Source organism: Peromyscus maniculatus, chromosome 20 (genome assembly GCF_049852395.1).
Source record: "Peromyscus maniculatus bairdii isolate BWxNUB_F1_BW_parent chromosome 20, HU_Pman_BW_mat_3.1, whole genome shotgun sequence".
In the NCBI taxonomy this organism is placed as follows: Eukaryota; Metazoa; Chordata; class Mammalia; order Rodentia; family Cricetidae; genus Peromyscus; species Peromyscus maniculatus.
This window is the reverse complement of record NC_134871.1, coordinates 33,519,355-33,536,293: the sequence shown is the minus strand read 5'-3', so window position 1 is coordinate 33,536,293 and position 16,939 is coordinate 33,519,355. Positions and strand designations below refer to the sequence as shown.

At 40.4% G+C, this 16,939-nt stretch overlaps 1 protein-coding gene across 3 annotated transcripts in view; it reads left to right on the top strand.

Moving 5' to 3' along the window:
• Window positions 1-16,939, top strand: part of LOC102927424 (gasdermin-C-like) — a 35,003-nt gene continuing 18,064 nt past the window's right edge. For all 3 annotated transcript variants that reach the window (XM_076555957.1, XM_076555956.1, XM_076555955.1), the window contains exons 1-4: window positions 1-309; window positions 7,784-7,998; window positions 8,817-9,003; window positions 10,667-10,829. In XM_076555957.1, the coding sequence (XP_076412072.1) occupies window positions 7,788-7,998; window positions 8,817-9,003; window positions 10,667-10,829 (561 nt within the window). In that variant the 5' untranslated portion in view covers window positions 1-309; window positions 7,784-7,787. The remainder of the gene's footprint in view (window positions 310-7,783; window positions 7,999-8,816; window positions 9,004-10,666; window positions 10,830-16,939) is intronic.

Below are 16,939 nucleotides of genomic sequence, written 5' to 3'. Positions count from 1 at the left end.
GCCTTCCAGGTACACCTTCAGATGCTCTCTGGTGCTGATCCATAGTTGTTTGGATGGTGGATTTAAACACTAGTCTGTGCTCAGAGCTTAGTTCCTAGAGAGAAGAGTTTATGCCTGTGTTTACATGTTCAGAGTATTGCATTGAAAACTGATTGAGACCTGTTAAAACGAAAGGAACACAGTGAAGAGAATCACATTGGTTTGGTCCTGGTGTTTGTACAAACTGTACTTGAATCAGAAGGTCCAAGGATTGAGAGAAGTCGCATTCAATTGCACTTTCTCTAGAGGAGGAAAACCTGTTTCAACCTGGTAAGTGTTGATGGGGATGAAGGAGTGAGTAAGGAGAGAAGGCTGTATGGTCAGAGACAGTCATTCAGGCTGGTTGTGAATTGAGTTGATGGGTGGTTACTATGTAATGTGACCTGTGGGGAAGGAAGCATTCCTTCCCTAAGTTCTCCCTAAAAGAGTTAGTGGGGTGCTTACAAGAGTGTGTAGGATAAAGGCAGGGTCTCTGATACATCTTTGTTTAGGTTTGGTGTTGGAGACATATTTGAAAATGGTCACATATACTTGTGCATGATCAGGGACAATTCTTGTCTTATTATTAAGGTGCTGAGGTAAGTGTTGTGGTCCACAGAGGTTTCCTAGTGAGATCTGAGCTTGCTTACATGGCAGGGCTGCATAAGGGGATGCATTGACCACATGTGTGGTTACCAGATGTTTGGAAGAGTCTGCACTTGGTTGCACCATTCGGTATGCTTTGATCTAGCAAGGGGGAGGTCTTTTGCTCCACCCTTTGATTTTCCTTTAAAATCCCTTTAGCAGACAGAAGAGGCTGGTGGGTTTTGACCCAGGCTCTCCTGAGGATATCCTATGTTTCTACCTATCTCTCTCCCCTCTGTATTTCTATCTAAATATTTTTCATTTCTCTCTACTTAAGAGTACCCTGGGGAAAAAGTGGGAGCAGGTCTCCCACAGGTATGAATTTATTTTCTTTCTCTACTTTGTGATGGCTCTCAGGGAAACAGCACCACCTCCATCATGTTGCCCAATGTAGAAACCTCTCCGTTCCTCTGTCTTTCTGATGACCCACATAGAACCTTTTATTATTATTATTTGATTCTGTAGCAATCTTGGGTCATCATCCAATTGCAAGCTTCGAATATTTCTTATTTGAATTTTGCTATGAACACCTTCAGAGGTAAGTCATAGTCTTTGCTGTTGGAATTTTTATACTTAGGAATTTTTCCATGTCACAAATATACTTAGGTCATTCTTTGCCTTAATTATGTTCTCTTTTGCTCATTAGTAGTACAGTTGGCCTTATGAATTCATGGATCCTGCAGCTGTGGATTTAACTGACTATTGACTGATCAGATTCAGAAAACAACTTAGAGAGATGGTTTATCAGGTACAGCACTTGCCAGCAAGTGTGAGAGTCAGACTTCTAATCCCCAGAACCCAAATAAAGCCCAGTGGGCAAGCTGACCCCTGCAACTTCAGCATGCAGAAGGTATAGATAGGAGATCTCTGGGCCAAGCTGGCTAGTGAGACTAGCTGAAATGGGTAGCTCCTGGGTCAGCAAATGACTATGCCTCACTAGGGAAGATGGAGCATGATTGACAGAGCCACTCAATAACAACCTCTGATTTTCATATGCACACATGTGTACATACTTCGATGCAAATATGAACCTCTATGCATCCAAGCATGCATTCATACTTATAGGTACATGTACCACATAGACATACATACATATGTCAAAAAGGAAAACATTTAGGGGCTGGAGAATCAGTTCAGCAGTTAAAAAGCATTTGATGCTCTTCCAAAGGACCCCAGTTCAGTTCCCAGTACCCACAATTACCTGTAACTCAAATTCTAGAAGATCTCATGCCCTTTTCTGGCCTCTATGGGCACCCATATGTGGCACATACACAGACATACATTAAATAAAAATGAAATATTTTAAAAAGAAAATATTCAGAGGCCTTTCATCTGAATAGAACATGTTCAGACTCTGTTTTGTATGTGCGGGTATTCTGCAACAACTGTGTATGTGGTTTGTCTATTGCCATGTTTTGAATGTGAAATGTCCCTTGCCCCCAGGTTATGTTGAATGTGTGGGCTCCTGCTACTGTCACTATTTTGGGAGTCCTGTGGAAATTTTATAAGGAGGGTTTAGCTAGAGGAAATATGACACTGGGAACATGAACTTGGGACTATATGTCCCTTCCTTGTATGGCTCTCTGCTTCTTGCCTGCCAAGAAATTAAGTATTATCTCCTCTATGTTCTCCTGTCACCATAATGTTTAGTCAAAATACACAGGGCTAAAGTGATTGTGGACTGAGCCTTCTGAAACCCTGTGTCCAAATAAACCTCTCCTCTATTAGGTTGTTTCATCAGATATTTTTTCACAGCAACTTAAAAATGGTACTAATAAATATCATTTTATGTGCTCTAGAAACCATTTAAATGATATGGGAGGAGTGTGTTGTCATATGCAAAGACACTTGAACATCTGCAGATTGTGATTACCAGCCTAGAAATCTCCAACTATGTAGAGTTGTGGGAGATTAGCTCCTACATTTATGACAGGGTACTCTTAAGGAGAGAGGGATGAGATATTAGATAGAAGGATAGATTGGAGAGAAACAGATAAAAACACAAGATAGTCTTGGGAGGGCCTGGATCAATATCCACTGGGCCCTTCTGTCTCTTTTAAAGGGATATTTGTAGGAATGTCAAGGGGTGAAGCAAAAGACCTCCCCCTAGTTCAATCAAGTGCAGACCATTTCAATCACCTAGTGACCATGCACATGGTCAAGCAATCCTCTAATGCAGGGTAAAGCAAGCTCAGATATTACTAGGAAACCTTTGTGGTCCTCCACAATGCCCCCTTCTAAGATATAATAAAGCCCCTCCACCCCACTTTAGATAGACTGTGCCTGTCTTAGGTTTTCCTTCTTAATTGATCTTTCTTACCCATCATGGAGGCATACTTTGCATGAAGCATACTCAAAGCTATCAAGAAGAAAGTTGTTCATCTTTGGCTACAAGCCTCTGGCAGGAGGAGGTACAGAGCTTAACTCAGCTCTGACCTAGGTTCTTATAAAGAGCCTGTAAACATCGACAGCAATCTTATAGCTGCCACACCTCCCAGTTAAGGAGTAGAGGGTAATAAAGATGGAATATCCTGATTAGAATGGATCTATGGCGATTACAGCAGTCTTAGCTGCACCAACCCATATTCTAAATCAAAACTCTATCCTAACAGATATTCTACAAAATTTTCAAGAGACTATTTTGATTCCCGGGAGAAAGAAGCCATTTCAAATCACTTCAAAGTATCCATTCAAGTAAACAAAAACTCATGCTAATTATAAAGACACTTTTAGCTGTTTAAGTAGCTCATAAAGCAGTAGAATTTCTGTATAAACTAACTTGATTGTGAGAGGCTTACTCCTCTGTGTGAGGCCTAAAGTAAAGAGAGTACTTGAAAAAAGCTTTGTTAGAAAGATCCCCCCACCCCCAATAGATCTCCTGCTTGTTCTCACTTGTCCCCTTTCCCAAGATGCAGAGTCCCTGGTGTCTCAGCCACAGCTCAGTAGTCTGCTGACTGCTCTCTGCTCTCTGAGTAGGGATATGTGTCCCTGTTTCTATACAGTCAATTTTTTCCTCAGCTTTTCTCTCTTCCTTCCTTCCTTCCTTCCTTCCTTCCTTCCTTCCTTCCTTCCTTCCTTCCTTCCTTCCTTCCTTCCTTCTTTCTTTCTTTCTTTCTTTCTTTCTTTCTTTTGGTTTTTCAAGACAGGGTTTCTCTGTGTAGCTTTGTGCCTTTCCTGGATCTGGCTCTGTAGACCAGGCTGCCTTGAACTCACAAAGATCCGCCTGCCTCTGCCTCCGGAGTGCTGGGATTAAAGGCGTGCGCCACCACTGCCCCGGCCCCTCAGCTTTTATTATGCTAGAAGCTTAGACCTTGCCTCCCTCATTGCAGGGAGGATTTCAAAACTTGCACTGCTGCCTTCATGCCAGCAGCTTTTCCTCAGCTGTCATTCCACGGTGTGTGTGTGTGTGTGTGTGTGTGTGTGTGTGTGTGTGTGTGTGTGTGTGCTGTCCCTGTTCAGCCCTCTGACTGCACTTTCCTGGGTGCCCTTGCAAGGGTCTAGCCACAGGAGATTTTGGCTAGGGTCCAAAGTATCTCCTGGCTTGAAGGGGAGATAGGACTAGCAGAGAGGATTTGCCCTATTCCAAGAGGTTTCTTGTTTTTTCTAGAGTAATTACAAGTGATTCTCCCATTCTGATAGATGTTCTTTCCAGATGAATGCATTTTTGCTCTTATAGGAAGAAAAAAATCTGAGAAAGAAAGACCTGAAGAGCTTCCAGTATTTTAGAGAGAGATTACTAAGTTTTTCCCAAGAAAGCTTTCAGTTTTTGAGAGAAAGATTACTAAGTTTTTCCCAAGACTTCTGTTCCCTAAACTTTGGCTTCATGGCCAAGAGGAAACTAATTCTAATGGTACAATGTTTTTATACAGTAACAATGTCAGAGGAGTAAAGAGTTTTATTTCACACACATCCACTTCAGGGAAAGTTCTTTCCCTGCCACTCAGGACTCAGATCTAAGTTGTCCACAGGCCAAAAGCTTCCACAGGAAACTTTTTCTGCCCATTTTTCTTATAGTACTTTTTCATGACTCCAATTCCTCTCAGGAGTTTGCGTTCATAGTCCCATAGTTGGAAAATCAAGGACATAGTTCTCTGTCTTGTTGCTTATCTTACCCTAAATTTTTCTTGTACTATATTCCTATATTCTGCCTTATACTATTTTCCTTCTTATGCTCAGTTTTTTCTACACTGTATTTCTACATTTTACCTTATATTTTTTCTTAATTTTTACAGATAGAAATTAGAGAGAGAGAAAAAAGAAAGAAAGCTTAGATAGATAGATAGATAGATAGATAGATAGATAGATAGATAGATAGATTCGCTGCAGCTCCACTTTTCAACTTTGGCATTCAGCTGCTTTACTTTCACTCTTGAGAATAAAATACCATTGCCTTTATGTTTAATTCATTATCAGGCATGCCCCCTTACACTCATGATGCCCCCCCTCTCCTTTTGCCAAGTCCCTGGTCTCTGTTTGGGCACCACTTGTGGGAGACCAGCTCCCACATTTACAACAGGGTACTCTTGAGGAGAGAGGAATAAGAGATATTAGATAGAAGAATAGAGGGGAGAGAAACAGATAGAAACACAGGATAGCCTCAGGAGGGCCTGGATCAATATCCACCAGCTCCTTTTGTCTCTTCTAAAGGGCTATTTATAGGAATGCCAAGAGGTGGTGCAAAAGATCTCCCCCTAGCTCAGCCAAGTGTAGACCTTTCCAATCACCTAGTAACCATGCACGTGGTCAACCAATCCTCTATTACAGCCCTGCTGGGTAAAGCAAGCTCAGATCTCATTAGAAAACTTTTGTGGGCCGCCACGGGAGTTATTATTGTATGCATTGTCAATATATTCTATAATAATTAATATATTGTGGTAAAATATGTAACATAAACTCTGCCTTCAACAGGTTTGAAAATATAGAAAAATGTCCTGGTCCAAACCTCGCTAGCAGACCTGCAGTTTCTTCATCTTGCACAAATGAAACATTAAGCTGATTGACTAACAATATTTCTTTCCTCTGTCCTCTGGTAGATAGCGTCCTTGTACTCTCTGAGTCTTGGAGAATTTGAGATAATTCATATAAATAGATCCGTGGTTGTTACCCTTGAATGACATATACTTCAGCATCCTTAAGATTTATCAAATCACTGCATTTTGTGAACTTTCCTTTCCTTTAAGGCTGAAAATAGTTTACAGTAAGATGTCACATTTTCCTAATCCTGTTGATGGACATTTAGAGTATTTCTACATTTTGGTCTTTGTGACTAGTGCTGCAATGAACATGAGTGTGTTATTGTGTTGTTTCCAATCTTTATTATTATTATTATTATTTTGGCTTTTCAAGAGAAGATTTCTCTGTATAGTCCTGGCTGTCCTGGAACTTGCTCTATAGACCAGGCTGGCCCCAAACTCACAGAGATTCACCTGTCTTGCTCCTTGAATGCTGGGATTACACCTGGTTTTCAATTCTATTAAATTTTTGGGAAATCTTGTTTATTTCTTTAGAGAAGTGTGGGAGCCCACAAGTGACCTAGTTTCCTGGTTTGAATGTGAAGTCTATTCTGAGTCAACAGAGTTCAGACTTGCTTGCACCAGGGTTGTAAGCAAGTCCTGATTAGCACATGGGAAGGACATACTATCTAGCTATATGCAGGCTGCTGATGCACATAAGAGGTACATCATGATAGAAAATGAAACTGCCTGCTCCTTGACTCAAGGACAAGATAGATAGTGGGTGAATGTCTGTGTTGTGCATTGTTCTACTTCTGTCCTTAAAGATTATATACAAGCTGGCTGTGAAATAAACTCAGGCACTTTACAGCATTGACTGGCAGTCCTCTCGACTCTGTTCTGCCTTCTTCATGGTCTCTACAATCCACACTCCTCCACCGATATATCCAGTCAACTTGTTGGCATATTTTGACAGAGAAGATAATATTTTACATTCCCACTGTGTACAGGGTTCCATTCTTCTAAACCTTAATACTAACAGTTATTGCCTTTATACTTTTTGGTAATAGCATCCTGACAGATATAATATCTCATTGTGATTTTGGTTAACATTTTTATGGTAAGTGGTGACATTGTGTTTTCATTGTCTATTTGGTTGTTTATATTTCTTTTTGATAGTACTGGGTTTGAACCCAGGTCCTTATTCATGCCAGGGAAGGATTCTAATCTACTAGGCAAGGAACTGATGGTATTATCCAAGTCATTGGCACATTTATTTCTTTTGGTATTTATTGTTATTTTAAATTAGCATGAAATAATGGTTCCATTGTAGTAGCCTCGCACAGTATATGCTTTGTTTATGTTTACCCCATTAAGTTTTCTAGTTCTCCTGGCTTATCTCCACAGCCACTTTCTCACTGAAAAATTTCCCTTTTTGATCTCATACTTTATGCATACATATTTTATGTGTATATATGTATATATTTATGCATATATACATAAATATATGTACATATCCTTGTATATATTTGTGTATACTTATATGCATAAAATGTAGTATGTGTGTACGAGAGAGGCAAACAATATCTGTATCTCTGTGCTTAATCTCTTTCATTTGGGATGATGTTCCTGAATTCCATTCAGTACAAGGTGTAATTTTACAGTTTATGGCTGAATAAAACTTAACCATGCATGTATACCACATTTTCTTTCTCTATTCATCATTTTAAAAATTAATTATTAATTATTTTTATGTGTATGGATGTTCTGTATGCATAGATTTACACTACAGATATGCCTGGTGCCTGAGGAGGTCAGAGGAAGGCATAGGATCCCCTGAAACTGAGATTACAGATGATTGTGAGCTGCTATATAAATGCTGGGAATTGAACCTGGGCCCTCTGCAAGAACAGACAGTGCTGCAAACTTATAAGCCATCCCTCCAACTTCTGTCTTCATTTATCTTTTGATGGGCATCTAGGCTGAGTCTATATTTTGACTATCTGGAATAGGTCAAGGATAGCTTGGATGTGTATATCTCTGCTGTGTGCTGACTTGGGCCTCTCACACACTTGGGTGGTTTATGAAAAATACCAGGAATCACTACGAGTCAACTACACTCTTTCTCTTCTCAACTAAACTTTGCATTTCCTTCTGTCTGATACTAGCAACATGCCCCACTCATTTGACTGGGTTTGCAAGGATGTGGTCAAAAAGCTTCAAGGAAAAGATCTGAATCCTGTCAAATGTCTGTCAGATGCGATGAAGTTCCGCCAGTTTGAGATACTGCAGACAGATCCTCAGTCACTGTTTTGGAAATCTGAAGATACTCCAGTTGGGTATTCCCTTCTGCAGATCTTAGAGCCAAATTGTCCAGTCCCAGGTATGGTCAGCCAAGGGGCAGAGAAGTATAAAACTCAGTATTTTCTTTTTTATTTTTTTTTAAAGATTCATTTATTATGCATACAGAAGAGGGTGCCAGATCTCATTACAGATGGTTGTGAGCCACCATGTGGGTGCTGGGAATTCAACTCAGGACCTCTGGAGGAGCAGTCGGTGCTCTTAACCTCTGATCCATCTCCCCAGCCCTAAAACTCAGTATTTTCAGTGGTGCAGCTTTCCAGAACCTATGAGGCCTGCAGACAAGGTAGCTAATGAGCCATCCTGTTTAAAGGCAAAGGACAACGAATGTCCTTTAGGAATTCACTCATTTTCTGGGCCTTTCCTGGCATATAATGCTTCCAAGAGCCTCTTTATATGGAGATATGATACCCATGTTCCAAAAAGTAATTGAGGTTCCTAAAACAACTTGTTCAAAGTCACATAGTTCGAACTGGTAGCACTAGTATCCAGACTGAGGTCAGTCTGTCTTCTGGTCCTAGGTATTCTTTTTCAGCCATCTTCTCCGTGGCTGAAATCTGTTCTTGGAAAGATGATCTCAGGGGATGCCTAGACACTGCACATATGATGCCATTCTTTTTTTAGGATTAAGACTACGTTTTCATTGGTTCTGGAATTTGCCCTCTGTAGTAATTCATATTTCAGATATTAATTATTATTATATACTATACATATAATTATTAGGTAGCTTCTTGACTAAGTTTTAATTGAGGAGGGGAACTGGCCTTGTATTTCCCATTCTCCAGAGCAGCTGTTCCACAGTGAATTCTTGGCTAAACTTCAGTTCCCTTTTCTCTTCAGAGCCTGAAGTGTCAGCTCCCATCCCCCTGAAACACAATCTATCCTGGAAACTAAAGGCTAACGCAGGTGTCAACGCCGCCATTGCAGAAGGAAGTGCATCAACCGGGTTTGGTCAGTCCTGTGGATACGACATCGAGGTCCAGTGTACTAGCATCCCAGATTCAAAACTGGAAAGTCTTCAAAACAGGTGAAAGGATAGGTCAGCAATGTTTCAGGATGTGTTGCTATAGGCAAAGGGGCATCAAGCAGGTTTTATGACAACTCACATTATTCTACTTTTTTTTATAAGTCACTGAAGTAATGGCTTAGCATTCCCTAATAATACTCATTAATACAGTATTACCTTTACTGTTCTATTAATGTGATAGAGACAGAAAAACAAGATACACAGACAAAGGTTCTGATGTGGCAGAAGTTTCTGTTCATTGTATAAAGGATGGGCATGTAGTGAGGAAAGGATCATAGAAGTAAATTGGAAGAATATTGATTAAAATTTGATGAAAACTGTAACAATCACTTTAATACCCCAGCACTTTGGGACTTAGTTGACTTCTAACACATCTCTTTTTTTAACTTTATATTTTTATTTCATTTTTGCAATGAGCCAGTATAACATTATCATGTCCAAAATACAGGTGGAGAAATAGTGATTGAGGGAAGTGAAGTAATTCATCCATCACACAGTCAAGGAGGAATAGAACCACTATTTAAACTCATCTGAGTATCATGCAAAGGCAAACAGTGCTAGCCACTAAGCTGTCTGCTTATGTCATAGAAACATAGTTACGAATTCAGTTGTTTGTATTTAACCACTACACTGAGACAGCTGATGCTGTCAGAGAAAGTTTCCAGTTCACCAAAATGTCAGACTTTCCAACTGTAAAGAGTAAGGCAGTGTCAAATGACATTGTAAACCAAGCATTCTGTATAGTCTGTGGTGCAAACGGTGTCAAAAGATGCCACATACCATAATTGCTACTCAAATATTGCTAAGTTCTTTTCTCTAGAAATTTCCTGAAATTCTATACTTCATATGTAATTTTTTTCAAAGGGCTAAGGTAACACTGTTGAGGATTTATATCAGGATATATCACAAATATAGATTGGCCAGTTATTTACAGAGACTTTCAAAAGAGAGGAAACAGGAGGGAACTCAAGTTCAGACAAGCCATTACAATGGTTTTCTACCACATCTCTTTTGAGGTATAATTTAGAAATAGAAATGCAAAATGTGCAGCATTTTGATGTCATATATGTATATAAATATAAGTCAGTAATAGAGTATCACTCCATCTGGTAACCATTATTTCAAATATTTCTTTATTATATTTATTTATATTCTCTCTCTCTCTCTCTCTCTCTCTCTCTCTCTCTCTCTGCATGTGTGTGCATGTGTGTGCACTCTCTTGCCATGGTTTAAATGTGGAAGTCAGAGGACAACTTGCAGGAGTCAGATCTCTTCCTTTGCTGTGTGTCTGAGAATCAAACTGATGTCAGCACCCACCTCTATGTGCTGAGCTGTCCTGCCAGCTCAGGACCTGTTATTGTTATGACAAGAACATTTACTGTCTACTGTCTTAGCAGAGGTCATGCACATGTAACATGTAGTCAACTATAACCACATTGGGCTGTAATGTGGCTCGTGGAATCTGATTCATGTCCTCATGCTTTTTGGCCAGCACTTTATAGACTGAGCCACATCCCAGCCTGAAGCTGACTCAGTCTATTTAGCTCTTAAAGGCTGATTCATGCTTTCTGTTTGGGATTTCTCTCTCTCTCTCTCATGATTTGGTCTCTGTCTCTATGATATTAGCCATTTGGATCTTTTCATTCTTATGTTACACCTTCAGGAAACTGCTGGACTGGGAGCCATCATTTGTGAAGAATTGCCGGATGGGAAGGAAGGAACTGTATGTGGTGACAGAGGCCTTTGAAGTGACCAAGGATGCTGTGCTGGAAGACAGTAGCAGTGTAGACCTTTCAGGAAAAGTGGGCATCCCCCAGGTTGTCAAGGTATGGGACAGGGATGTGAAGAAAACATCGAGTGCATCCAGTTCACCCTTGCTTGTCAAAGGTCTCTGGGGACCAGTTTCTAGGGGTCAGAGGGTGAGGTCCTTATTCTTCCCTGCTCGTATATAATGTGTGCTAACTCCTGATCTTAGATTGCATTCTTTTTTTAAACATGATTTTTTATTGATTCTTTGAGAATTTCACATCATGTACCCAAATCTCACTCATTTCCCTGTCCCTCCAAATCTACCCTTCATCTTTGTAGCATCCCCAAAAAGGAAACTTAAAAAGAAATAATAAAGATAAAAAATAAAAAATGAAAAACACAAATACGAATATTAATTAAACAAACAAAACCCCCAAACTAAAGAAATTATAAAAATAAAAAAACACAAATAAGAATATTAATTAAACAAACAAAAACCACAAACAAAAATGCAAACCAGTCAAACAAAACAACAACAAAAAACGACTTTGCTCTTCTGTCTTTTCCACCTCTAAATCACCTTTTCATTCATCTTGGTGGCATTGGGAGCCATGGTGTGTCCTGCAGTATACTCTTTTCTTCAAACAGCTTTACTTGTAAATGTTCATTGTGTAGTGTGTTGCTGGTCAGGTTCAAAGCCTCTGGCTTCTGGTACAGCATCAATACTGGCCCCTCACTGAAATTCCTGTCAGAATCCTGCAATTGCCCGGAGTCAGGAGTCATGGAGCTCCTGTGGCTATAGTTCCAAAGGACCAATTCCTTCATGAGCTCCAGTAGGTCATAGATGAAGTGATGTTGAGGAGTGCCAATTCAGCTCTGGATGTGGGCATGGGTGGTAGCTGAGTTGGTCAATATAGACTATTGGGACCACACTCTTCAGGTGATGTGTGAAGCCAGTTCTCCCACACCCATGGTGAGGGGTGAAACCAGCTTTCCCAAATTTTGGTAGCGGGAGCAGCACTCCCATGATGGGCCAGGTCATGGGGGGCAGGGTCAGCTCTCTGGTGAGGGGGAGCTGGCTCTTCTTGGACCAGTGAGGGGCAGAGTTAGTCATTGAGCTCAGTTGCTTATGTCCTCATTTATAATGCTTTAATACATAGGATTAGCAAATATTGATAAATAAAAAATAGACATAATTGCTTGGTACTATGTTTTGTTTTGAGTAAACGATAGTTTGCTGCAGAAATAGAAATGTGAGGATTCTGTATTATTTGCACACCAAGTTTCATGGCTCGAAAAACATAGGAATACCTCAATTAAACTGCTGCTGTTAATCTATTCTATGATCATTTGATAACAAATATTTTTTGAGATAAGGTCTTAATATAGTCTAGACTGTCTTCAAACTGGCTATGGAGCTGAGGCTGACCCTGAACTCCTGGTCTTCCTGTATCTATTTTTTTCTTTTTTCCTCCTCCTCCTCCTTCTTTTTTTCTGAGTTAGAATTTCTCTGTGGAATAGTCCTGACTGTTCTAGAACTCACTCTGTAGACCAGGCTTGCCTCGAACTCACAGAGATCCACCTGGCTGTGCCTCTTGAGTGCTGGGATTAAAGGTGTTTTGGGATTAAATACCACCACCTGGCTGTTTCCCCTTGCCAAATAATGTGAGATTACAGGTACATCCACTATGCCTGACTTTGATAAGAAGTGTTTGAAGGGGCAAGATTTAAATACCTTTAAGCACATGCAATTTACAAAATCTACTCACCGCAAACAAGCATATTTAAAAATTATCATAAAATTAATTTTTTAGATTAAAAAGGGAATATTACCTATCTCCTCCCTTCTGTATTCCTTAATTGTTTAATTAAATTTATATATATATATATATATATATATATATATATATATATATATATATATATATATATATATATAAATCATGCATTCTGATTACTCTTACCCTGGTCTGTTTTACCTTCCTTCCACACTCAGCAACCTACGCTCCTACTTTCAAGTCTCTTTTCCCCATTCAAGTCTTTCTGTTTTGTTCTACAACCCACTGAGTTTGAGAACTCTGTGTGAGCACGGTTGTACAACTGTCCACTGGAGCATGAGAACTCCATTGACTTCAGCACCTGGTACCTAAGGACCACAGCAGAACCATGGAAGACTTCCACAGACTTTTGAATGTCTGCAATGAGTCCTTGCTAACTCTATGGATGGTTTGTTCCTGTGTTCAGAAGCTGCACCCAGCTCTAACTGAGCTAGGATCTCTTCTGACACCTCATTTTCACATCAACACCGAGTGGTCCCAAGACCGAATCTTAAGCATCATTCAGGTGATCCAAAAACTGACAATTGGGTTAATAGCAAATAGGCAAAAATGCCAATACAACAAACAAATATGGATATTAACAGATAGCCATACTAAAAACACTACCAGTAATCTAAACCTAACTCCAGTTGCCTCAGACTAATTTCAAAACATAACACACACACACACACACACACACACACACACACACACACACACATATGCACGCACGCCCGCCCGCCCGCCCGCCCGCCCGCACGCACGCACACACACGCACGCGTGCGCGCACACGAGTGCATGCGGAACAAAAACAAACAAAACACTCCCCTCCAAAAAAAACCACCAACCCCCCCAAATACAAATAAAGAGTCTCCTTGAAAAAACTAGTACTCCTTCAGTAATGTCCCTAGGAGAAAAACAACTTTAGATGACACATAAGACAATGATTTCAAACATCAGTTATAAATAGGTTCAAGATCCTCAAAAAGATAAATGCTAGGATGAAGACTAAAAAAAAACAGTTGAATGAAATAAGGAATTTGATAAAGAGAATTTTTAAAGAAAACCCAAATTGAAATAAACTTGAAATGAAAAAATTCCAAAAGTTAAGAAGCTTAGTGGAAAGTCTCAGCAAGAGAATGGTTCAAGTGAAAGAGCTTGAAGTCAAGAAACAGGAATTTGATCAATCACAGCTGATGACAAACCCCATAAACATAATGTCTTAGTTGGGGCTTCTGTTAATTCTACAAAACACCATGACCAAATGCAAGTTGAGGATGAAGGTTTTATTGGGCTTACACTTCAACATTGCTGTTCATCACTGAAGGAAGACAGGACAGGAACTCAAGTAGGAGCTGATACAGAAGCCATGAAGGGGAACTGATACTGGCTTGCTCCCACAACTTGCTAAGCCCACCATCTAATAGAATCCAGGACCAACAGCCCAGGGATGGCACCACCTACCATGGTCTGGGCCCTCCCTCATTGATTATGAAATAATAAAATGCCTTACAACTGGATCTCAAGGAGCCATTTCCTCAGCTGAGGCTCCTTCCTCCTGATGATTCTAACTTGTGTCAAGTTGACACACAAAACCACCCAGTAGCATAACATGCAGGAATTCTGGGACACTATAAAAAGACCAAATCTAGCCGGGCGGTGGTGGCGCACGCCTTTAATCCCAGCACTCGGGAGGCAGAGCCAGGCGGATCTCTGTGAGTTCGAGGCCAGCCTGGGCTACCAAGTGAGCTCCAGGAAAGGCGCAAAGCTACGCAGAGAAACCCTGTCTCGAAAAACCAAAAAAAAAAAAAAAAAAAAAAGACCAAATCTATAAAATACGTATAGAAGAAGGAGAAGAGACCCAGAACAAAGGCACAGGAGATATTTTCATCAAAATCATGGAAGAAGATGTTCCAAATCTAGGGAAAGAGATGCCTATTGAGATGCAAGAGACATGTAGAACACTAACTAGATAGAATCAGAAAAGGAACTCCCTGTATCATGTAAAAGTAGAAACACTAAATGTACAGAACAAAGAAAGGATATTGAAAACTACAAGAGAGAATGACCAAGTCACATATAAAGGCAGGCTCATCAAAATAACAGCTGATTTCTCAATGTTGACTTTAAAATCAAGAAGAGTTCAGATTAATATTCTGCAAGTCCTAAAAGAATACAGACAGTCTGGACAACTATACCCAGCAAAACTGTCAGCTATAGTCAAAGGAGAAATACAATTTCACAATAAAGCATGTGAAAGGAATTTATGACCATCAGGCCAGCCCTACAGAGGAAACTAAAAAGAATATTTCTGCTCCAAAAAAGGGATAAGAATATCCAGGCAGTGACAGCAAAAATTAATAGTGTTAGTTAAAGTGTCAGTGATTAAACAAAAGACAGCAAACATCATAAAAATAAACAAAATGACAGACTCAATAAACTTTGAACATTAGTAATTTCAACTCCCTAATAAAAGACACAGACTAGCAGACTGGACTAAGAAACAGGATCTGTTTTGCTGTCTCCCAGGAACATACTCAACCACAGAGGTGGAAACTATATTAGAGTGAAGATTGGACAAAGGTATTCAGAGCAAAGGGAAGTAGACTAACAGGAAATGTTATAGTAAATCCAAACAAATAGAATTCAATAAAAAAATAGAAGAAATAATGTCATTCCATACTGACCAAGACATCAATCAAGATGACATTATAATATTAAACACATTTGCACCAAACATGGGAACACAGCTTCATAATGCAAATACTTCTATATGTAAAGCAACAGATTAACCTCAATGGTAGGTGACTGTAGCCAGAAGTTTCTCCAGTCCTGCCAAGCCTCCATGTCTGGATGAACCCCTTCCATCTGAGCTCTCACAGCCAGTTGGAAAATAATCACTCAGAGGCTTAATATTAATTAAAAACTGTATATCCTATGGTTTTTCTTTTCTCTTTTTTCAAGACAGAGTTTTTCTGTGAAACAGTCCTGGCTGTTATGGAACTCACTCTGTAGTCCAGGCTGGCCTTTAACTCACTGAAATCCATCTGCCTCTGCTGCACAAGTGCTAGGATCAAAGGTGTGCATCAACACTGCCCAGCTTCGAGCCTAGCACTCTATCTCCTTCAAAATGTAGACTAAGTGCAAGTTAAAGATGACTTTGGGTATCAAGGTTTTCAGGCATGTAACTCTCAGCTCCCCAGAAGGTTATCAATAACAGGACAGAAAAGACAGAAGACATCACACTGACTGATAGAGACAATCTGGAATGAGGAGAAGCAATCTTGCTCAACAACTGACAGAGAGTACACACCTACACAAAACCCTGATGTGAATATGGGTGGAACAGCAAGCATTGAGGGCTGAGTAGGAGAATGAGACTCTTAACTCAGAGGGAGACAATAAACCATACACCTAGTTTGGGAAAATAAAGACATAGTAATAGGGCTCATTGTATGGTTCAGTAGTAACTACTAGCCTAGCATTCATGGTTGCTCTGGCTTCAATCATCAGGTTTCTCTGGGAACACCTCCCAAATTTCAATGCAGGTACTATTGTTATACATGTGGGAGAGGCAGTAATTGGACATGGAGACCAGGAGGAAGGGGAAGTGAGAGGCTGCTAGTGTTTTCTCATGAGCTTTCTAGATTTATTTGACTTTTAAATTACAGGTATATGTTGCCTTGATTAAAAGAAACATGATTTTTTTCCTTTTATTTTATTTTACAATACCATTCAGTTCTACATATCAGCCACGGATTCCCTTGTTCTCCCCCTGCTGCCCCCCTCCTACTCCCCCCAGCCCACCCCCCATTCCCACCTCCTCCAGGGCAAATCCTTCCCTGAGGACTGAGATCGACCTGGTAGACTCAGTGCAGGCAGGTCCAGTCCCCTCCTCCCAGACTGAGCCAAGCATCCCTGCATAAACCCCAGGTTTCAAACAGCCAACTCATGCAATAAGCACAGGACCTGGTACCACTGCCTAGATGCCTCCCAAACAGATCAAGCCAATCAACTGTCTCACCTATTCAGAGGGCCTGATCCAGTTGGGGGCCCCTCAGCCTTTGGTTCATAGTTCATGTGTTTCCATTCATTTGGCTATTTGTCCCTGTGCTTTATCCAACCTTGGTTTCAACAATTCTCGCTCGTATAAACCCTCCTTTTTCTCACTAATTAGACTCCTGGAGCTCCACCCGGGGCCTAGCCGTGGATCTCTGCATCCACATTCCTCAGTCCTTGGATGGGGTTTCTGGCGCGACTATTAGGGTGTTTGGCCATCCCATTACCAGAATAGGTCAGTTCCAACTGTCTCTTGACCATTTTTAGCAGTCTATTGTGGGGGTATCTTTGTGGATTTCTGTGGGCCTCTC